This window comes from Schistocerca cancellata, chromosome 11, assembly GCF_023864275.1.
Source record: "Schistocerca cancellata isolate TAMUIC-IGC-003103 chromosome 11, iqSchCanc2.1, whole genome shotgun sequence".
Classification (NCBI taxonomy): Eukaryota; Metazoa; Arthropoda; class Insecta; order Orthoptera; family Acrididae; genus Schistocerca; species Schistocerca cancellata.
This window is the reverse complement of record NC_064636.1, coordinates 14,518,235-14,541,935: the sequence shown is the minus strand read 5'-3', so window position 1 is coordinate 14,541,935 and position 23,701 is coordinate 14,518,235. Positions and strand designations below refer to the sequence as shown.

General features: G+C 46.8%; 1 protein-coding gene across 1 annotated transcript in view; it reads right to left on the bottom strand.

Moving 5' to 3' along the window:
- LOC126108823 (5'-AMP-activated protein kinase subunit gamma-2) overlaps nucleotides 1–23,701 on the bottom strand; it is a 1,182,277-nt gene that overhangs the window by 141,288 nt on the left and 1,017,288 nt on the right. The window contains exon 10 of the mRNA XM_049914186.1: nucleotides 22,640–22,688. Within this exon, the coding sequence (XP_049770143.1) occupies nucleotides 22,640–22,688 (49 nt within the window). The remainder of the gene's footprint in view (nucleotides 1–22,639; nucleotides 22,689–23,701) is intronic.

Below are 23,701 nucleotides of genomic sequence, written 5' to 3'. Positions count from 1 at the left end.
ACAATGCCCCTAAAAAACTTCATTTTTGTGAAGCGAAGAATTTTACATTTTCATCTACACTCCTGGAAATTGAAATAAGAACACCGTGAATTCATTGTCCCAGGAAGGGGAAACTTTATTGACACATTCCTGGGGTCAGATACATCACATGATCACACAGGCAACAGAGCATGCACAATGTCGGCACTAGTACAGTGTATATCCACCTTTCGCAGCAATGCAGGCTGCTATTCTCCCATGGAGACGATCGTAGAGATGCTGGATGTAGTCCTGTGGAACGGCTTGCCATGCCATTTCCACCTGGCGCCTCAGTTGGACCAGCGTTCGTGCTGGACGTGCAGACCGCGTGAGACGACGCTTCATCCAGTCCCAAACATGCTCAATGGGGGACAGATCCGGAGATCTTGCTGGCCAGGGTAGTTGACTTACACCTCCTAGAGCACGTTGGGTGGCACGGGATACATGCGGACGTGCATTGTCCTGTTGGAACAGCAAGTTCCCTTGCCGGTCTAGTAATGGTAGAACGATGGGTTCGATGACGGTTTGGATGTACCGTGCACTATTCAGTGTCCCCTCGACGATCACCAGTGGTGTACGGCCAGTGTAGGAGATCGCTCCCCACACCATGATGCCGGGTGTTGGCCCTGTGTGCCTCGGTCGTATGCAGTCCTGATTGTGGCGCTCACCTGCACGGCGCCAAACACGCATACGACCATCATTGGCACCAAGGCAGAAGCGACTCTCATCGCTGAAGACGACACGTCTCCATTCGTCCCTCCATTCACGCCTGTCGCGACACCACTGGAGGCGGGCTGCACGATGTTGGGGCGTGAGCGGAAGACGGCCTAACGGTGTGCGGGACCGTAGCCCAGCTTCATGGAGACGGTTGCGAATGGTCCTCGCCGATACCCCAGGAGCAACAGTGTCCCTAATTTGCTGGGAAGTGGCGGTGCGGTCCCCTACGGCACTGCGTAGGATCCTACGGTCTCGGCGTGCATCCGTGCGTCGCTGCGGTCCGGTCCCAGGTCGACGGGCACGTGCACCTTCCGCCGACCACTGGCGACAACATCGATGTACTGTGGAGACCTCACGCCCCACGTGTTGAGCAATTCGGCGGTACGTCCACCCGGCCTCCCGCATGCCCACTATACGCCCTCGCTCAAAGTCCGTCAACTGCACATACGTTTCACGTCCACGCTGTCGCGGCATGCTACCAGTGTTAAAGACTGCGATGGAGCTCCGTATGCCACGGCAAACTGGCTGACACTGACGGCGGCGGTGCACAAATGCTGCGCAGCTAGCGCCATTCGACGGCCAACACCGCGGTTCCTGGTGTGTCCGCTGTGCCGTGCGTGTGGTCATTGCTTGTACAGCCCTCTCGCAGTGTCCGGAGCAAGTATGGTGGGTCTGACACACCGGTGTCAATGTGTTCTTTTTTCCATTTCCAGGAGTGTATTTCGCAGTGCACGTACTTTTTCATTCTTATACGGTCACGACGTAATCTGGCTATAGCAAACGGTACTTATTAGTCTGTGACCAGCCACATGGCAAGCACAGGTTCCTCTTAGTCGAAACGACCAGCTGATACAACGGTGATAAACCCTTCACAGTTTGTGCTTAGGATCCGACTGAACATGTTGAAAGAGGTCCGAGCAGATGTAATTTCGATGTATTGCTCATGCGCTGCCTGCAGTAGGCAAGGTGTAAGAGAATCTCTGACCAGAGAGCAGTGTTGACTGCAGTAGGAACTGTGTAGCTGTAGCAGTAAGTTGTTGCTAGTCTGCAGTCTGCTCTGGTCTGGTCTGGTGTATCCTGTTGGCTGGGCCGGTCGCGGTGCAGCGATGCCGGAGCCTGAGTATTACTGTACAAGGTAAAAAGCAGCCTCGCGCATATCTAGTAATGTTATCTCAAGTCCCATGTAAAAGATTTTAAAATCTAGTAATAATAATCTTTCTCATAAAGAGTAACTTTTAACAACCATTCATTTCAATTTAAAGAATTTACTAATTTCTCCCATCAATTATCATCCCGATTATTGCAGCAGAAAAATCAGTTGCTCCCTTTCATAAATGACAGATGGGTCGGCCAGCATTGCACAGGGCTGTGCCGGAAAAATTTATTGTAAGAGCAGATGTATCCGGCGACTTTATTGAGGTAAGAATTTTTCCTTTTTTTTATATTCAGAATGATGTTTCACGGCCATGACGCAGCACTGCTGTCGTCCAAAATTTACCAGGTTAAATTCACAGTGAATTATTGAAAAGTCATAAGTGAGCGACAATTTAATTGAGAGGTTAGTTACATTGTTTTATTACCAGGTTACTGAATTTATTTTTTTTTATTGGGATGTTACACTGAATGTGAACGACATAATTGTAATTTTTACTATTGAGAGGTTTAGGAATTTTTCTGTTGTGAGGTTACGCTAAAAGTGGATGAATTTTGAGTTTAGATTAAATCAGAAAGAATTTTGTGTGGAGGTTAATGTGAAAAGAATTTTGTAGGGGGGTTACAAATCAGAAAGAATTTTGTGAGGGAGGTCAAATGAGAAAGAATTTTGTTTGGAGGTTACACTAAATTAGAATCATTATTCATAATATTTATTTTAAATTTTTGTGGGGAGGTTACAACGTAACTGCAACGCGTGGACGATTAGCGTCTTCTCTGAACAAACGTACTTCGTTAGAGGGCGTAAACAACTTTCTTCGCTCTCCTTACCACTGCCGCAGTGGCACATAAGCGAGCAGCTTCCCGTATTGCACGCAGTCTGTGAATGCGATCCAGAGTCGACCTTCCGCTCTGTTGCGCCGATCTGACACTTCCTCCCGCAGTAAATAGAAAACTGTATGGGGGCGGACCGGGTTACGATCTGAGACCTTCCGTCTCATCTCATGGTCACTGATCTCACTGACTAAGCTATCCACTTTGGGAACTACGACGCAGCAGCCAGAGACCGAAACAAAGCCGGAGGGGGGGGGGGAGGGGGGCGGGAGGTCGTGACTCGCACACGCATAGCTCAACCAGCGAATGGTTCAGACCAAAGAGAAAGAAATCAAAAGTAAGCGCCTTGACCCCGAAATGCATGCAAAGGTACCGGGTTCGAATCCCCGCTCACCATACAGTTTTAATACGACAGATTAAGACTGGAACGGTTGTGGACACACACACACACACACACACACACACACACACACACACACGAGAGAGAGAGGAGAGAGAGAGAGAGAGAGAGAGAGAGAGAGAGAGAGAGAGAGAGATATGCAATATGCAAAAGGACCGAAATGGCAGCTGATGACCAAACACACCACATGTCGAGGGGGAAATATTGACACCCACCTCCCCGTTGGCACAGTATTTTAAGCGACTGGAAAGATTTCCTGATGTTTACTTTCATTACTGTTATCGAAATTTCTAACAGCTAAACCACAATATGGGCTTGTGGGTCGGCCTTGATGCATAACACTTTTGTTAATTATTCACTTATTCCAACACTAGTTTCAGCGACAAATATCGCCGTCATCTGTGGGTTCTTTGATTCTAAAACATGCAGAAAAGCATACTTATAAGACATTGCAGAACATTACCACATGGGTACTGTATGATACCGGATATTGTTTCGCGTGCATAATGTCATAATACCTCACTTATTATCATCATTTAATACCGAATTATTCACAGGAAACAATGCCAGGAATCAAACAGTGCACATGGGGTAGTGTTTTACAACGTTTTATAAGTATCTTATTTCTGCGCGTTTTAGAATTAAAGACCCCACTGATGATGACAATATTTGTCGCTGAAACTACTTTGGGAATAAATAAATAACAAAAGTGTTTTGCATCATGGCAGACCCACAATCCCGTATTGTTCTTATACGCAAAGACGGACCAATGGAAGACTTTCCAAGATAAAAATGTTTTGCAACAGGCATTCGTTTTATAAAAGTGAAACGTCCTATTCTTGTTGCAATCTGAATTATTTTATGTCGCAGATGAGTAGTGAATTTTACATTAGGCCACTTGCAATCGAATTAACATCGGATATTACATTTTTCTTTTCGTATGCTATGTTGTTGTTGTGGTCTTCAGTCCAGAGACTGGTTTGATGCAGCTCTCCATGCTACTCTATCCTGTGCAAGCTTCTTCATCTCCCAGTACCTACTGCAGCCTACATCCTTCTGAATCTGCTTACTGTATTCATCTCTTGCTCTCCCTCTACAATTTTTACCCTCCACGCTTCCGTCCAGTCCCAAATGGGTGATCCCTTGATGCCTCAGAACATGTCCTACCAACCGATCCCTTCTTCTAGTCAAGTTGCGCCACAAATTTCTCATCTCCCCAATTCTGTTCAATACCTCCTCATTAGTTATGTGATCTACCCATCTAATCTTCAGCATTCTTCTGTAGCACCACATTTCGAAAGCTTCTATTCTCTTCTTGTCCAGACTATTTATCGTCCATGTTTCACTTCCATACATGGCTACACTCCATACAAATACTTTCAGAAATGACTTCCTGACACTTAAATCTATACTCGATGTTAACAAATTTCTCTTATTCAGAAACGCTTTCCTTGCCATTGCCAGTCTACATTTTATATCCTCTCTACTTCGACCATCATCAGTTATTTTGCTCCCCAAATAACAAAACTCCTTTGCTACTTTACGTGTCCCATTTCCTAATCTAATTCCCTCAGCATCACCCGATTCAATTCGACTACATTTCATTATCCCTGTTTTGCTTTTGTTGATGTTCATCTTATATCCTCCTTTCAAGACACTGTCCATTCCGTTCAACTGCTTTTCCAGGTCCTTTGCTGTCTCTGACAGAATTACAATGTCATCGGCGAACCTCAAAGTTTTTATTTCTTCTCCTTGGATTTTAATTCTTACTCCGAATTTTTCTTTTATTTTCCTTTACTGCTTGCTCAATATACAGATTGAATAACATCGGGGAGAGGCTACAACCCTGTCTTACTCCCTTCCCCACCGCTGCTTCTCTTTCATGTCCCTCGACTCTTATAACTGCCATCTGGTTTCTGTACAAATTGTAAATAGCCTTTCGCTACCTGTATTTTACCCCTGCCACCTTTAGAATCTGAAAGAGAGTGTTCCAGTCAACATTGTCAAAAGCCATCTCTAAGTCTACAAATGCTAGAAACGTAGGCTTTCCTTTCCTTAATCTTTCTTCTAAGATAAGTCGTAGGGTCAGTATTGCCTCACGTGTTCCAACATTTCTACTGAATCCAAATGCTATATGTACAGAAAAAACTTCGAGTCAATTTTTTTTGCAAATGAAACTATATGATTCCAGAAACCTTTTCAAGTCTGGAGAATCTGCGATGTATCTAGGTAGTCCATTGATAGTGACCTAGCCAAATACCTCACGAAATAAGCATCAAACGAAAAAACTACGAAGAACGAAACTCGTCTAGCTTGAAGGCGCTATGGTTGGAGCGCTAGATGGCGCTGCCATAGGTCAAACGGATATCAACTGCATTTTTTTTAAATAGGAACCCCCATTTTTATTACATATTCTTGTAGTACGTAAATAAATATCAATGATTTACTTGCACCACTTTTTTCGCTTGTGATAGATGGCGCTGTAATAGTCACAAACGTGAAAGTACGTGGTATCACGTAACATTCCGTCAGTGCGGACGGTATTTGCTTCGCGACACATTACCTGTGTTAAAATGGACCGTTTACCAATTGCGGAAAACGTCGATATCGTGTTGATGTATGGCTACTGTGATCAAAATGCCCAACGGGCGTGTGCTATGTATGGCGCTCGGTATCCTGGACGACATCATCCAAGTGTCCGGACCTTCGCCGGATAGCTACGTAATTTAAGGAAACAGGTTGTGTTCAGCCATATGTGAAACGTCAACCACGACCTGCAACAAATGGTGATGCCCAAGTAGGTGTTCTAACTGCTGTCGCGGCTAATCCGCACATCAGTAGCAGACGAATTGCGCGAGAATCGGGAATCTCAAAATCGTCGGTTTGCTGCATCAACGTCGATTGCACCCGTACCATATTTCTGTGCACCGGTAATTGCATGGCGACGACTTTGAACGTCGTGTACAGTTCTGCCACTGGGAACAAGAGAAATTGCGGGATGCTGACAGATTGTATGCACGCGTTCTATTTAGCGACAAAGCGTCGTTCACCAACGGCGGTAACGTAAACCGGCATAATATGCACTGTTGGGCAACGGAAAATCCACGATAGCTGCGACAAATGGAACATCAGCGACCTTGGCGGGTTAATGTATGGTGCGGCATTATGGGAGGAAGGATAATTGGCCCCCATTTTATCGATGGCAATCTAAATGATGCAATGTAGGCTGATTTCCTACGTAATGTTCTACCGATGCTACTACAAGATGTTTCACTGCATGGCAGAATGGCGATGTACTTCCAACATGATGGATGTCCGGTACATAGCTCGCGTGCGGTTGAAGCGAATAGCATATTTCGTGACAGGTGGATTGGTCGTCGAAGCACCATACCGTGGCCCGCACGTTCACCGGATCTGACGTCCCCGGATTTCTTCCTGTGGGAAAAGTTGAAGGATATTTGCTATCGTGAACCACCGACAACGCCTGGCAACATGCGTCAGCGCATTGTCGAAGGATATGCGAACATTACGGAAGGCGAACTACTCGCTGTTGAGAGGAATGCCGTTACACGTACTGCCAAATGCATTGAGGTTGACGGACATCATTTTGAGCATTTATTGCATTAGTGTGGTATTTACAGGTAATAACGCTGTAACAGCATGCGTTCTCAGAAACGATAAGTTCACAAAGGTACATGTATCACATTGGAACAACCGAAATAAAATGTACAAACGTACCTGCGTTCTGTATTTTAATTTAAAAAACCTACCCGTTACCAACTGTTGGTCTAAAATTGTGAGCCATATGTGACTATTACAGCGCGATCTATGACAAATCGAAAAAAGTTGTCCAAGTAAAACGTTCGTATTTCTTTACCTACTACACGAATATGTAATAAAGATGGGGGTTGCTATTTTAAAAAAATGCAATGTATCGGGCCAACCATAGCGCCATCTGGTTTGCCCCTTCAAGCTAGACGAGTTTCGTTCTTTGTAGTTTTTTTTGTTTGACGCTTATTTCGTGAGATATTTGGCCCGGTCACGATCAATGGACCACCCTGTATATGCAGGATGAAGTGACGCATGAAAATTTGTGGCAATGCTGCGATTCGAACTGGGGTCTTCTGCTCACTGGATGAGCTAGTCAACTGGCGAGTGGGGGGAGGGGGGGGGGTGCGTGCAGTTGCGCAAAGCCAGTGTGCGAGGGTGGCGTAGTGGCTAGCTCATCTAATGAGCAGAAGACCCCAGTTCGAATCGCGGCATTGCTACAAATTTTCATGCGTCGCTTGAGTCTGCAAGAACACATCGTAATTTTTTACATTAATAAACTCCTGCTTACTGTTATTCGTATATGCTCCTGAAATTTATTTTTCGCGCTATATGTGGCACTCTCTCTCTCCTCACTTGTAAGAAACACCAACACATTCTCACGTCGCTGCCTTTTCGTTTTCTCCTTCGCATGTTTCATACGCTAACTGCTGTAGAGCAGCACTAATGATCTAGCACTGAATGCAGATTTTCCTCCGAAGAACTGTGGGCGATATGTGTCGAAACTGAGTGCCGAGTTGGTGTCTCTATTCTGATTAGTTTGTGTGTTTCCATCCTAACGAAGTAAATGGCGCATATCTCTATCTCTCTCTCTCTCTCTCTCTCTCTCTCTCTCTCTCTCTCTCTAGTGTGTGTGTGTGTGTGTGTGCGAAAGTCTTTTTTGTTTTTCTTTTTCTTGGCGTGTTAATATTTCCCGAAGAATAACCAGACCAGTAATGATGTTCCACAGGAGTTAGTTTTACGAAATATCAAAACTACGAAACAATAAGACCGTGACGTAAAAATGAGTCAATGTTTCATAAGTATAAAGTGGCAGTGCGGCCTATGAGGAACGAAACGAAACGAAGATTTCGGTCGGAAAAATGAGTAACTGTACGCATTAATTTAATACGATCTGCCTACTGTTTTGCAAACGCATAAGTACCAGAATGAGATTTTCAATCTGCAGCGGAGTATGCGCTGATATGAAACTTCCTGGCAGATTAAAACTGTGTGCCCGACCGAGACTCGAACTCGGGACCTTTGCCTTTCGCGGGCAAGTGCTCTACCATCTGGAAACATCCCCCAGGCTGTGGCTAAGCCATGTCTCCGCTATATCCTTTCTTTCAGGAGTGCTAGTTCTGCAAGGTTCGCAGGAGAGCTTCTGTAAAGTTTGGAAGGTAGGAGGCGAGATACTGGCTGAAGTAAAGCTGTGAGTACCGGGCGTGAGTCGTGCTTCGGTAGCTCAGATGGTAGAGCACTTGCCCGCGAAAGGCAAAGGTCCCGAGTTCGAGTCTCGGTCGAGCACACAGTTTTAATCTGCCAGGAAGTTACATGTAAGTACCAATATGGCACGTACAAACAAAACTCTATTACTCCAGATTAAAGCCACTTGATATTAAAGGCAAAAATAGTCTGGAACATAAAGTAAATACGGACTGCAACAAGAGAAAAATGCGTTTCAATTTTTAAATCGAATATTTACATACTCGTTGCGCATAATAGCCACGCAAACAAACCAAGTTTGTTACAGCTCGTCCCGACATCCAGTTCACAATTACTGCGTGCTGCTGATTCTTATCAGCGTGAAAGGTGGGTGAGAGCTGCATTGGAAGTTGGACAGATTGAATTACAGTTGCCTTCACCTCGGCTACGAGCTGCGCTTCGCAGTAATTGGATAAAAGTTCCAAACCGGTAACCCGAATAAACATAAACAACGCCACGGACTGTGTATCTACCTGCACTATACAGCGCTACTGTAAATGATTCATTCGTTTCCCAACTTCTACATTTTCCAAAATATTACACGTGGAAAAATATGAATGATGCATCAATACAACCGCCGAGTCGTCTAGTTTGCATCGTGTCCACCAGATGGCGTTGCGAGCGCAGCGCGTTGACAGAGTGGGGACAAAGCATTAAAAGACTCGCATGTGTTGCGGTATGCCAGAGGTTTATCTGCTGTAGCGTGCATTCAGTTTAGTAAGTCACAGCTGCAAGATACTAACGCGAATTCTTTACAGACGAATGGAAAAACCGGCAGAAGCCGACCTTGGGGAAGATGAGGTTGGATTCCGTAGAAATATTGGAACACGTGAGGCAATACTGACCCTACGACTTATCTTAGAATAAAATTAACGAAAGGCAAACCTACGTTCCTAGCATTTGTAGACCTAGATAAAGCTTTTGACAATGCTGACTTGAATACTATCTTTCAAATTCTGAAGGTGGCAGGACTAAAACACAGGGAGCGTAATGCGGCTTACCATTTGTAGAGATAGGAGACAGTAGTTGCAAGAGTGGAGGGACATGAAAGGGAAGCAGTGGTTGGGAAGGGAGTGAGACAGGGTTGTAGCCTCTCCCTGATGTTATTCAATCTGTATATTGAGCAAGCAGTAAAGGAACCAAAAGAAAAATTCGGAGTAGGAATTGAAATGCATGGAGAAGAAATAAAAACTTTGAGGTTCGCCGATGACATTGTAATTCTGTCAGACACAGCAAAGGACTTGGAAGAGCAGTTGAACGGAATGGACAGTGTCTTGAAAGGAGGATATAAGATGAACATCAACAAAAGCAAAACGAGGATAATGGAATGTAGTCTAATTAAGTCGGGGGATGCTGAGGGAATTAGGTTAGGAAATGAGACACTTAAAGCAGTAAAGGAGTTTTGCTATTTGGGGAGCTAAATAACTGATGATGGTCGAAGTAGAGAGGATATAAAATGTAGACTGGCAATGGCAAGGAAAGCGTTTCTGAAGAAGAGAAATTTGTTAACATCGAGTATAGATTTAAGTGTCAGGAAGTCGTTTCTGAAAGTATTTGTGTGGAGTGTAGCCGTGTATGGAAGTGAAATGTGGACGATAAATAGTTTGGACAAGAAGAGAATAGAAGCTTTCGAAATGTGGTGCTACACAAGAATGCTGAAGATTAGATGGGTAGATCACATAACTAATGAGTAGGTATTGAATAGAATTGGAGATATGAGAAATTTGTGGCACAACTTGACTAGAAGAAGGGATCGGTTGGTAGGACATATTCTGAGGCATCAAGGGATCACAAATTTAGCATTGGAGGGCAGTGTGGAGGGTAAAAATCGTAGAGGGAGACCAAGAGATGAATACACTAAGCAGATTCAGAAGGATGTAGGTTGCAGTAGGTACTGCGAGATGAAGAAGCTTGCGCAGGATAGAGTAGCATGGAGAGCTGCATCAAACCAGTCTCGGGACTCGAAGACCACAACAACGAGCATTGGCAGGAGGTCGCTACGTAAGGTATGGAACGATCTGTAATTTCGCTTGGACGTATGACCAGGAAGGGGGGAGGGGGGGGGGCGGCACTCTTAGAACTTTTGTGGAAGGCTCAACGCCAACTCGCGGAGTTTACGGTTCTACTCGTACGTCAATCATACTTGTACAAGTAACACTTTGGAAAGTATAGACAGCTCTGAAAGCGGATGCATCGTTTGTGGCCGGCCTGTATGAGGAGTGGAGACGGTGCGCTTCGGACGTCAGCACGTCTTCAGTTACGAGAGTAGTCAGACACGTCACTGGTGGGAGCTGGTGCACTGAAACTGCCGCGGGACACACACAGAGTGACAGAAGACACACACACACACAAACGGGCGCCACGTACTGCTGGTAGGTTCACGCGCGAAACGCGGCGTCTACGTTCGCGTCGTCGCGGCCACCCCGGAGGCCCGTCGGATACTGCCCGGTGGCGAAACCGCTCGCTCGGCGGCGCGCTACCCCTCCCCCTCCCCCTCCCCCACCCACTCACCCCGTCATACCCCTTCATTCCAGAACAAGCTGGCCAACCTCTGCTGGGCCAGGTGCTAAGTGCACGGTTCCGTCGGGACGGCTATTTGCGTGCGACCGCACCAGATGGTTGGTTCGGCGCCAGCAGCGGACTGGGTTCCGTCCATCCGTCACTGCGGGAACTCCCCTCCCACACGGCTGCCAACTGCTAAGATTAGAAGCGGCGCTGGAGCTGTGGCAACAAACAAAGCAAGGCCGAGGTCGCGATCGCGCCTTCCAATCATAATAGAGTAAACATATCTGGAGTGAGCATGGCGTCCTGCGCATGTTGTCAACATTAAACCAGGATTGTCACGTGTTTTCGGGACTTCGCTGTGCGTATATGCTTTCCGCAGAGTTTGTAGTTCATAATCCCAAGGGTTTTGTTGTGTTTCCATCATTTGTTGATAGTGTAATAGCGATGGTGAATTACTGTTGTTGCTACGGAAACGAAGAAAAATGTGTGAAAGGAGGGATAGTAACTTTTCACGGGTACTATGTTTAAAAATTTCGAGACGCATTATGATTAAGTCTTGATTCTGTAGACCTATTTTTCTACGATTTTGTGACTATATAACAGATATTATGGCCCGTACAAAAGCTTACAAACAATCGCTTCCTCTCGTAAATTTGCTAGTGGAACAGGAAAGGGAATCGTTAGTTGTTTCAGCAAATACTATCCTCCATGCATTTATCAAGTGACTTGTCGATTATGTATATAGAATTGAAAGACGGGAGACAGATAAATTTAATAGAGTGGGAGTCTGTCATTGTCTTCGTATAAAATGTCTGTCGAAACCTTTTTGTTTACTATAAAGTTACAAAAAAATGGTTCAAATGGCTCTGAGCACTATGCGACGTAACTTCTGAGGTCATCAGTCGCCTAGAACGTAGAACTAATTAAACCTAACTAACCTAAGGACATCACACACATCCATGTCCTAGGCAGGATTCGAACCTGCGACCGTAGCGGTCGCTCGGTTCCAGACTGTAGCGCCTAGAACCGCACGGCCACTCCGACCGGCTATGAAGTTACAGTAGGAGACCATGTTAAGTGTGTCTAGAACATGGAGAATGATTATGTGTGATTTATATTTTAGTTTCCCGAACAACGAGTAAAGATCTGGCTCCAGAAAATGAGGAGGAGTAATTTTGTCCCCACAAAATATTCCAAAGTATGTTCAAAACACTTTGAAGAGGAATGTTTAGACAGAGAAAAATTTAGACGTGTGTGGCTGAAGGTAGATGCTATACCAAATATTTTTAATTTTCCACAGCACCTACTACCAATTTCTCCATTCGGCTTAAATACATTTTCTTCACAAATCAAATAAAAAAAATTGTGTAGCTAATCAAAGTACACATTCATCTTCTTTGGTGTATTTTGCCTTCTATTTATTTTCATTAAGAAGCGTAAAACATTAGTAAACATGAAACTTCCTGGCAGATTAAAACTGTGTGCCCGACCGAGACTCGAACTCGGGACCTTTGCCTTTCGCGGGCAAGTGCTCTACCAACTGAGCTACCGAAGCACGACTCACGCCCGGTACTCACAGCTTTACTTCTGCCAGTACCTCGTCTCCTACCTTCCAAACTTTGCAGAAGCTCTCCTGCGAACATGTCCCCAAACTCTTTCATTTGTGTCACTTTCCACTTCCCGTAATGGTATTATATGGGTTGAGTGTTACATGACCAACTGTATTTGCAGTCTACTATTTATTTAATAAACTGGGAGCAAGTACGTAAAATGCGTTAAACAAACACTTCAAAGTGTCACCAGTAAGAAAAATTGTTCTTTAGGTCGCGAAAGCGAGAAAATAAATACGCAGAAATAGCAGAAAAAAAGAGGGAAATAATCGCTAATGTGTGGCAAATTCGGTGTTTTTCGGATACTTACAAAAGTACTAGCGTACTGTCAAGTCGTTTTGCGAGACCATCACTGCAAAAATGTACGTCAGGCCCTGTAATACTATAAAGTGCCGTATCGTACCGAAAACTACCAAAAATCGAGTGCATCTGAACTGTGACACCTGTCGCAAAGATGCACAATGCAGTATCACTTGCCCTTAAAAGTTACGTAGCTGGTTTATGCCGGGTATCAAATGGATACTGTTAAAATGTCTGCGCAACGTATACAAATAATCCACGACACGTACGAAAAGAATCCGTCTGTACTAGGGATGTAGTGACATTCTTAATATACATGGCGCTATACGGACAAACACACGACGTCCCGAGATCACGTGACCAGGCCGGCAATGTATGCTGACAACACAAAATCTGTTCTGTGCGTGTGAATGCTCACTGCAGAGATATTTACTCTATGCTTATAATGGCAGACAACAACCTGCCCGCCAGAGAGACAATCCCAGGACTCTGTGTGTGTGTGTGTGTGTGTGTGTGTGTGTGTGTGTGTGTGTGTGTGTGTGTGTGTGTGTGTGGCCCCCTTATACAGTTCCTCCATGATCCCCTATTCAGTGCTAACATTGGTGCCTCTTCTGATGTTAAGCCTATTACTTCAAAATCATTCTTAACCGAATCCAGGTATCTTCTCCTTGGTCTGCCCCGACTCCTCCTACCCTCTACTGCTGAACCCATGAGTCTCTCAGGTAACCTTGCTTCTCCCATGCGTGTAAGATGACCCCGCCATCTAAGCCTGTTCGCCCCGACTGCTACATTCATTCCCAGTTTTTCTTTCATTTCCTCATTGTAGACACCCTCAACTCGTGAATAATGTTGAAACTACTTCTGCCACCAGATCTGCAGCATGTTTCACAATAAGTCGTCCTACAAATGACGTAAAAACCGTCTCCCATCGACCACTTCGCAGTGGTACCGGCCCGTTTTCTGCCGGACTGTGGCTCTTTGCTGCCTTTTATTATTGTCCGACATCAGCGAAGACGTCAATAGAGTATATACACTGAAGCGCCGAAGAAACTGGTACAGGCACGCGTCTTCCAGTACAGAGAGAGATGTAAACAGGCAGAATACGGCGCTGCGGTCGGCAAAGCGTATACACTCCTGGAAATTGAAATAAGAACACCGTGAATTCATTGTCCCAGGAAGGGGAAACTTTATTGACACATTCCTGGGGTCAGATACATCACATGATCACACTGACAGAACCACAGGCACATAGACACAGGCAACAGAGCATGCACAATGTCGGCACTAGTACAGTGTATATCCACCTTTCGCAGCAATGCAGGCTGCTATTCTCCCACGGAGACGATCGTAGAGATGCTGGATGTAGTCCTGTGGAACGGCTTGCCATGCCATTTCCACCTGGCGCCTCAGTTGGACCAGCGTTCGTACTGGACGTGCATACCTCGTGAGGCGACGCTTCATCCAGTCCCAAACATGCTCAATGGGGGACAGATCCGGAGATCTTGCTGGCCAGGGTAGTTGACTTACACCTTCTAGAGCACGTTGGGTGGCACGGGATACATGCGGACGTGCATTGTCCTGTTGGAACAGCAAGTTCCCTTGCCGGTCTAGGAATGGTAGAACGATGGGTTCGATGACGGTTTCGATGTACCGTGCACTATTCAGTGTCCCCTCGACGATCACCAGTGGTGTACGGCCAGTGTAGGAGATCGCTCCCCACACCATGATGCCGGGTGTTGGCCCTGTGTGCCTCGGTCGTATGCAGTCCTGATTGTGGCGCTCACCTGCACGGCGCCAAACACGCATACGACCATCATTGGCACCGAGGCAGAAGCGACTCTCATCGCTGAAGACGACACGTCTCCATTCGTCCCTCCATTCACGCCTGTCGCGACACCACTGGAGGCGGGCTGCACGGTGTTGGGGCGTGAGCGGAAGACGGCCTAACGGTGTGCGGGACCGTAGCCCAGCTTCATGGGGACGGTTGCGAATGGTCCTCGCCGATACCCCAGGAGCAACAGTGTCCCTAATTTGCTGGGAAGTGGCGGTGCGGTCCCCTACGGCACTGCGTAGGATCCTACGGTCTTGGCGTGCATCCGTGCGTCGCTGCGGTCCGGTCCCAGGTCGACGGGCACGTGCACCTTCCGCCGACCACTGGCGACAACATCGATGTACTGTGGAGACCTCAAGCCCCACGTGTTGAGCAATTCGGCGGTACGTCCACCCGGCCTCCCGCATGCCCATTATACGCCCTGTCTCAAAGTCCGTCAACTGCACATACGGTTCACGTCCACGCTGTCGCGGCATGCTACCAGTGTTAAAGACTGCGATGGAGCTCCGTATGCCACGGCAAACTGGCTGACACTGACGGCGGCGGTGCACAAATGCTGCGCAGCTAGCGCCATTCGACGGCCAACACAGCGGTTCCTGGTGTGTCCGCTGTGCCGTGCGTGTGATCATTGCTTGTACAGCCCTCTCGCAGTGTCCGGAGCAAGTATGGTGGGTCTGACACACCGGTGTCAATGTGTTCTTTTTTACAATTCCAGGAGTGTATAAGACGTCAAGTGTCTGGTGGAGTTGTCAGATCGTTTACTGCTGCTACAATGGAACATCATCAAGTTTTAACTGAGTTTGAATTTCGTATTATTGTCAGCGCAGGAGGAATGGGACACGGCATCTCCGAGATAGCGACGAAATGGGAATTTTCCGGTACGACCATTTCACGAGTGTACAGTGAAGACCAGGAATCGAAGAGATTTGATGTTTTACCGGATTCCTGGGTACCATCGTGAAATGGTGGCACGGGAAAATCCCCACTCCATCGCTACCTCGGAGATGCTGTGTCCCATCGCTCGTGCGCCGACTATAGCACCACCACCAAACTCACTTAAATCCAGATAACCTGCCATTGTGGCAGCAGTAACCGATGTAACAACTGCGCCGCAGAGCCGTATTCAGCCTGTTTACGTATCTCTGTATTTGAATAGCCATGCCTATACCAGCTACTTTGGCGCTTCAGTGTGTGTATCCGTTTTTTTTTTTTTTTTTTTTTTTGGTTTTAGGCCGCAAAACTTCAATAGTCATTAGCGCCCAGACTACGTTAGGAATGCACCGCCAGGCACAAGTTTAAAACAGCAACTAAAAGGGAAAACACGATAAAAGACAGACTGACAGGCATAGGATTAAAAAAAAAAAAAAAAACAGCATAATCAAGGGTCCTTAGAGAGGTTGGTCAAGTTGATAAAATGAAGAACGCGAGCAGCTGCTCGTGGGTCATCCGCTAAAATGGCATCTACACTACAGGGCAGGCCAAGATCAAGACGCAGTGTGTTAAAATCCGGGCAGGACGTTAAAATGTGGCGGACCGTCACCAAGTGCCCACATGGGCAGAACGGCGCCGGCGCAGCCGTCAGCAGATGGCGATGGCTGAACCGGCAGTGTCCAATTCTTAACCTTGCTAAAACGACCTCCTCCCGCCGAGAAGGGCGTGAGGAGGACGTCAAAGCCACGGGAAGAGGTTTTAAGGCCCGAAGCTTGTTGTCTGTAAGTGCAGCCCAATCGGCATGCCACAGCGACACAATACGCCGACAAATGACCCTGCTAAAATCTGACGAAGGGACACAACAAGAAGCTGTCCGAGGCTGGAGGACCGCAGCCTTGGCCGCGGCATCTGCAGCTTCGTTCCCAGGGATACCGACATGGCCAGGGACCCACATAAAGCTAACCGGAGAACCGACGTCCACCAGCTGCTGAAGAGAGCGTCGGATCCGGTGCACGAAAGTGTGAGCCGGGTACGGATCACTGACGCTCTGGATGGCGCTCAGGGAATCGGAGCAGATGACATAAGCAGTATGTCTGTGGCGGCAGATGTAAAGAACAGCCTGGTAGAGGGCAAAGAGCTCAGCTGTGAAGACCGAACAATGGCCACGGAGTCGGTATTTGAAACTTTGTGCCCCGACAATAAAAGAACACCCGACCCCGTCATTGGTCTTAGAGCCACCTGTACAAATGAAGGTCACATTAATGAACTTCGTTCGAAGTTCGACAAAACGGGAGTTGTAGACCGAACCGGGGGTAACCTCCTTTGGGAGCGAGCTGAGGTCAAGGTGAACGCGGACCTGAGCCTGGAGCCAAGTTGTTGGCGTTTGGCTCTCGCCCACTCGAAAGGTTGCAGGGAGTGAAAAATTAAGGTGTTGAAGGAGGCGACGAAAGCGAACTCCAGGGGGTAGCGGCGCAGAGACATACAACCCGTATTGACGGTCGAGCGAGTCGTCAAAAAAGGAACGATAAGACGGGTGGTCGGGCATTGACAGTAGCCGACAGGCATACCGAAAAAAAGCAGTATATCGCGCCGGTAAGTGAGTGGCAATTCACCAGCATCAGCATGAAGACTCTCGACGGGACTAGTATAAAACGCTCCGATCGCAAGACGTAAACTCCGATGTTCTATGGAGTTGTATCCGTGTATTTACTCCTAGATCCCCCCTTAATCCGCCCTCACACGGGACGTATCTCTCATCTCGAAACACGCCAGATGTGTTTCCCGCCACGGTTGCCGCACGCTCCGAAACGAACCTATATGCGTCGATACCATCACGCATGGAACAAGTTATCAGGGCTAATGGCGGATCCTGTGCCCTTTAGGCAACAGGACACATGGTGAACCGAGTTGACTGAAATGCTAATCATCTCTGCAGAACGTACTAATGTACATGTCCTTGTGAATATGAACGTCCTATCTCTATTCGTCCAAGCTGTTTCGTTTCATTCTGGCCATTTGTGTATTTAGTACACGGGACAGCAGACCAGTTCACAACACCTGATGCAACTGCTTCTACGCAGCGTCTCCTCTGGATTACAACATCCCACAATGATCGAAAACGAACACGTGTCGAAACTGCAATCGCTATAAATAATGTTTTAACAGCCAAAAGCGGTTCAAAAAAATGGCTCTGAGCACTATTGGACTTAACATCTGAGGTCATCAGTTCCCTAGAACTGTAAGGTGCATTCAAGTTCTAAGGCCTCCGATTTTTTTTCTAATTAACTACTCACCCGAAATCGATGAAACTGGCGTTACTTCTCGAGGTAATCGCCCTGCAGACGTACACATTTTTCATAACGCTGACGCCATGATTCCATGGCAGCGGCGAAGGCTTCTTTAGGAGTCTGTTTTGACCACTGGAAAATCGCTGAGGCAATAGCAGCACGGCTGGTGAATGTGCGGCCACGGAGAGTGTCTTTCATTGTTGGAAAAAGCCAAAAGTCACTAGGAGCCAGGTCAGGTGAGTAGGGAGCACGAGGAATCACTTCAAAGTTGTTATCACGAAGAAACTGTTGCGTAACGTTAGCTCGATGTGCGGGTGCGTTGTCTCGGTGAAACAGCACACGCGCAGCCCTTCCCGGACGTTTTTGTTGCAGTGCAGGAAGGAATTTGTTCTTCAAAACACTTTCGTAGGATGCACCTGTTACCGTAGTGTCCTTTGGAACGCAATGGGTAAGGATTACGCCCTCGCTGTCCCAGAACATGGACACCACCATTTTTTCACCACTGGCGGTTACCCGAAATTTTTTTGGCGGCGGTGAATCTGTGCGCTTCCATTGAGCTGACTGGCGCTTTGTTTCCGGATTGAAGAATGGCATCCACGTCTCATCCATTGTCACAACCGACGAAAAGAAAGTCCCACTCGTGCTGTCGTTGCGCGTCAACATCGCTCGGCAACGTGCCACACGGGCAGCCGTGTGGTCGTCCGTCAGCATTCGTGGCACCACCTGGATGACACTTTTCGCATTTTCAGGTCGTCGTGCAGGAGTGTGCGCACAGAACCCACAGAGATGCCAACTCTGGAGGCGATCTGTTCAACAGTCATTCGGCGATCCCCCAAAACAATTCTCTCCACTTTCTCGATCGTGTCGTCAGACCGGCTTGTGCGAGCCCGAGGTTGTTTCGGTTTATTGTCACACGATGTTCTGCCTTCATTAAACTGTCGCACCCACGAACGCACTTTCGACACATCCATAACTCCGTCACCACATGTCTCCTTCAACTGTCGATGAATTTCAATTGGTTTCACACCACGCAAATTCAGAAAACGAATGACTGCACGCTGTTCGAGTAAGGAAAACGTCGCCATTTTAAGTATTTAAAACAGTTCTCATTCTCGCCGCTGGCGGTAAAATTCCATCTACCGTAGAGTGCTGCCATCTCTGGGACGTATTGACAATGAACGCGGCCTCATTTTAAAACAATGCGCATGTTTCTATCTCTTTCCAGTCTGGAGAAAAAAAATCGGAGGCCTTAGAACTTTAATGCACCTCGTACTTAAACCTAACTAACCTAAGGACACATCCATGCCCGAGGCAGGATTCGAACCTGCGACCGTAGCTGTAGCGCGGTTCCAGACTGACGCGCCTAGAACCGCTCGGCCACTCCGGTCGGCACCACAAGCGGAATTGTTTCATTTAAAAACTACGGAGAAACTGGTTTTTGAATTCATTCAGTTATTAACGCAGTGCCCTTCTGCCACCTAGATGACAATCTTTACTGCGAAGTAGCTTGTACTCATCAATGACAGTTACAAGTCGTAATAACCTGATGTTGTTTTTGTTGTTGTTGTTGTTGTGGTCTTCAGTCCTGAGACTGGTTTGATGCAGCTCTCCGTGCTACTCTATCCTGTGCAAGCTTCTTCATCTCCCAGTACCTACTGCAGCCTACATCCTTCTGAATCTCCTTAGTGTATTCATCTCTTGGTCTCCCTCTACGATTTTTACCCTCCACGCTGCCCTCCAGTGCTAAATCGGTGATCCCTTGATGCCTCAGGAGATGTCCTACCAACCGATCCCTTCTTCTAGTCAAGTTGTGCCACTTACTTCTCTTCTCCCCAATTTTATTCAATACCTCCTCATTAGTTACGTGATCTACCCATCTAATCTTCAGCATTCTTCTGTACCACCACATTTCGAAAGCTTCTATTCTCTTCTTGCCTCAACTGTTTATCGTCCATGTTTCATACAGATGGCTACACTCCAAACAAATACCTTCAGAAACGACTTCCTGACACTTAAATCTATACTCGATGTTAACAAATTTCTCTTCTTCAGAAACGCTTTCCTTGCCATTGTCAGTCTACATTTTATATGCTCTCTACATCGACCATCTTGAGTCATTTTCCTCCCCAAATAGCAAAATTCGTTTACTACTTTTAAGTGTCTCATTTCCTAATCTAATTCCCTCAGCATCACCTGACTTAATTCGACTACATTCCATTGTCCTCGTTTTGCGTTTGTTGATGTTCATCTTGTATCCTTCTTTGAAGACACTGTCCATTCCGTGCAGCTGCTCTTCCAAGTCCTTTGCTGCCTCTGACAGAATTACTATGTCATCGGCGAACCCTAATTTTTTTATTTCTTCTCCATGGATTTTAATGCCTACTCCGAACTTTTCTTTTGCTTCCTTTACTGCTTGCTCAAATAACCTGATAATGGACGATATACTGGGATGAGACACGCCACAACTGTGTTTTTTTTTAATATTTATTGGAACAGGTTCAATTGCAAATAGTCACACATGATAACTAGTTTAGACCACTTACAGGACTTAATTGGTCACCAGTCGTGGAAAGTCACATTCCTTACTAACTTGTGGCAAGGGCGGCAACTAACTTTAGTAGTAGTAGTACTTTTCTTCCTTCAACTTGTGATTCGTACTCAGTTAACTCACCACGCCGTTTGGCTTCAGCAAACGTCGCAACATGTGGTCTACACAAAATAGAATTCGAAAAACAAACTGTGGCAGAAATGCTGGCTCGTTGTAAGATGGGGAAAAGGCAGCGTCTAGCAAGCGCCACTGCACTAACCGCATACTGTGTAGTTCACGATTGCTAAGCTGAGTTACTGCTTGCTACCGAAAACACAACGGAACACATCAGCAACAGAGGCACTGGGCTGTAGCTGAGTTCCCATATACTTCGTGCTTTTACGTATTATATGTATTTTCTTCTTCCTGGTATGCCTTGTACGTTCTACACTCATGGAAATGGAAAAAAAGAACACATTGACACCGGTGTGTCAGACCCACCATACTTGCTCCGGACACTGCGAGAGGGCTGTACAAGCAATGATCACACGCACGGCACAGCGGACACACCAGGAACCGCGGTGTTGGCCGTCGAATGGCGCTAGCTGCGCAGCATTTGTGCACCGCCGCCGTCAGTGTCAGCCAGTTTGCCGTGGCATACGGAGCTCCATCGCAGTCTTTAACACTGGTAACATGCCGCGACAGCGTGGACGTGAACCGTATGTGCAGTTGACGGACTTTGAGCGAGGGCGTATAGTGGGCATGCGGGAGGCCGGGTGGACGTACCGCCGAATTGCTCAACACGTGGGGCGTGAGGTCTCCACAGTACATCGATGTTGTCGCCAGTGGTCGGCGGAAGGTGCACGTGCCCGTCGACCTAAGACCGGACCGCAGCGACGCACGGATGCACGCCAAGACCGTAGGATCCTACGCAGTGCCGTAGGGGACCGCACCGCCACTTCCCAGCAAATTAGGGACACTGTTGCTCCTGGGGTATCGGCGAGGACCATTCGCAACCGTCTCCGTGAAGCTGGGCTACGGTCCCGCACACCGTTAGGCCGTCTTCCGCTCACGCCCCAACATCGTGCAGCCCGCCTCCAGTGGTGTCGCGACAGGCGTGAATGGAGGGACGAATGGAGACGTGTCGTCTTCAGCGATGAGAGTCGCTTCTGCCTCGGTGCCAGTGATGGTCGTATGCGTGTTTGGCGCCGTGCAGGTGAGCGCCACAATCAGGACTGCATACGACCGAGGCACACAGGGCCAACACCCGGCATCATGGTGTAGGGAGCGATCTCCTACATTGGCCGTACACCACTGGTGATCGTCGAGGGCACACTGAATAGTGCACGGTACATCCAAACCGTCATCGAACCCATCGTTCTACCATTCCTAGACCGGCAAGGGAACTTGCTGTTCCAACAGGACAATGCACGTCCGCATGTATCCCGTGCCACCCAACGTGCTCCAGAAGGTGTAAGTCAACTACCCTGGCCAGCAAGATCTCCGGATCTGTCCCCCATTGAGCATGTTTGGGACTAGATGAAGCGTCGTCTCACGCGGTCTGCACGTCCAGCACGAACGCTGGTCCAACTGAGGCGCCAGGTGGAAATGGCATGGCAAGCCGTTCCACAGGACTACATCCAGCATCTCTACGATCGTCTCCATGGGAGAATAGCAGCCTGCATTGCTGCGAAAGGTGCATATACACTGTACTAGTGCCGACATTGTGCATGCTCTGTTGCCTGTGTCTATGTGCCTGTGGTTCTGTCAGTGTGATCATGTGATGTATCTGACCCCAGGAATGTGTCAATAAAGTTTCCCCTTCCTGGGACAATGAATTCACGGTGTTCTTATTTCAATTTGCAGGAGTGTATATGCATACTTAACGTTTATATTGTATACTAATAACGTCAAGTGACGTACTACGCCATACGCCAAATCAACTGCTTGTTAGAGTAAAAGATTATCAGGACTATTCAAATAATACACATCATACGCATTTCTCAGACATATTACGAACACCTTGTTCCACTTTACAGCATCCGACCCTACGTTTCCAGCCAAAATACGGTGTGCCGAGCTTTAAAAACGGATTCAGCATATAAAGTTTTAATGAAATATTTGAATCATATCAATCTATTGCTCATGCATGCGCACCCATTCCCCCCCCCCCCTCCCGTCACACACACACACACACACACACACACAATAATGAAGCGATGCGTTTTTACTTACCAAGATCCTGGATGTTGACCTTCTCCAGGAACGGATCGGCAACCGGCAACTGGAAAAAAAGATGGAGAAGAATAAATTTATGTCACTGGGCTATGTTGATATTTGAACTGGCACCCAGGTACCACAGTAAAAAAATTAGGTCTGAAAAAAAATACCGAAAATTTAAAAAATCATACTTTGTAACAGAATTTCCTGTCAGCCACAGTGTATTTGTGTTGGCGAATTTTTTTTTTTTTTTGCGCTATCAGAAAATATGTGCTATGTAATGTTTAAATCTTTCACAGTGTATTGGTTTTTACAATACGGCAAACTGCCGGATGTCCGTAACCTGTACGGCCAACGACTCTGCCAGCTGGTCTCGATGCCAAGGTCCACATGTACTCCAGTCAAGACTGTCTCTGGACCACAGTCCACTTTCTTTAAACAACCGTGTTTACTTACACGACACACATTTGTATCCATTTCCACGAAACCAGACAAACTCAAATTGTGCAATTGCTTTTTTTTTTTTTTTTGTTACTGATACCAATTCCGACAATTTCAAATGCTCCTGCTTTGTCCTCCTAACAAAGTGGTTGTCAGGTAGTGGTCGGGGGCGAAAGCGGTGGTTGGGAGGGGGGAGGGGAGTATAGCAGCCACTAGAAGTGAATTTCAATTTTCGCCAAATCACGGTTCTTGAAGCAAGTTTACCACTTAAACACTTTAAATGTACACATTATAGTGTACCAAAACAAACGTTTTAACTGAAAAAGTGAATAATATATTGGACCTAGATGCATTTTTCTGAAGGCCTACATGGTCACCAGTTTTCCGTACCTTAACGGGTAATGCGCCCAATGCCACACCGACTGTATCGCCAAGTTCGTCGCTCTGATTTCCGGTCACATTTTCTACGCATCTCCACGTCCTACTACCTGACAATACCACACGACTGCAGCACACACTGTTTTGGGTCGGACGTGTTAATTAGGCGAAACATAACGACAAAGAATGTTACTTTATTAATTCAAAATTGTCAAAAAGGTGTAGAATGGTGGATAACACACACATCAAAAAGAAGTT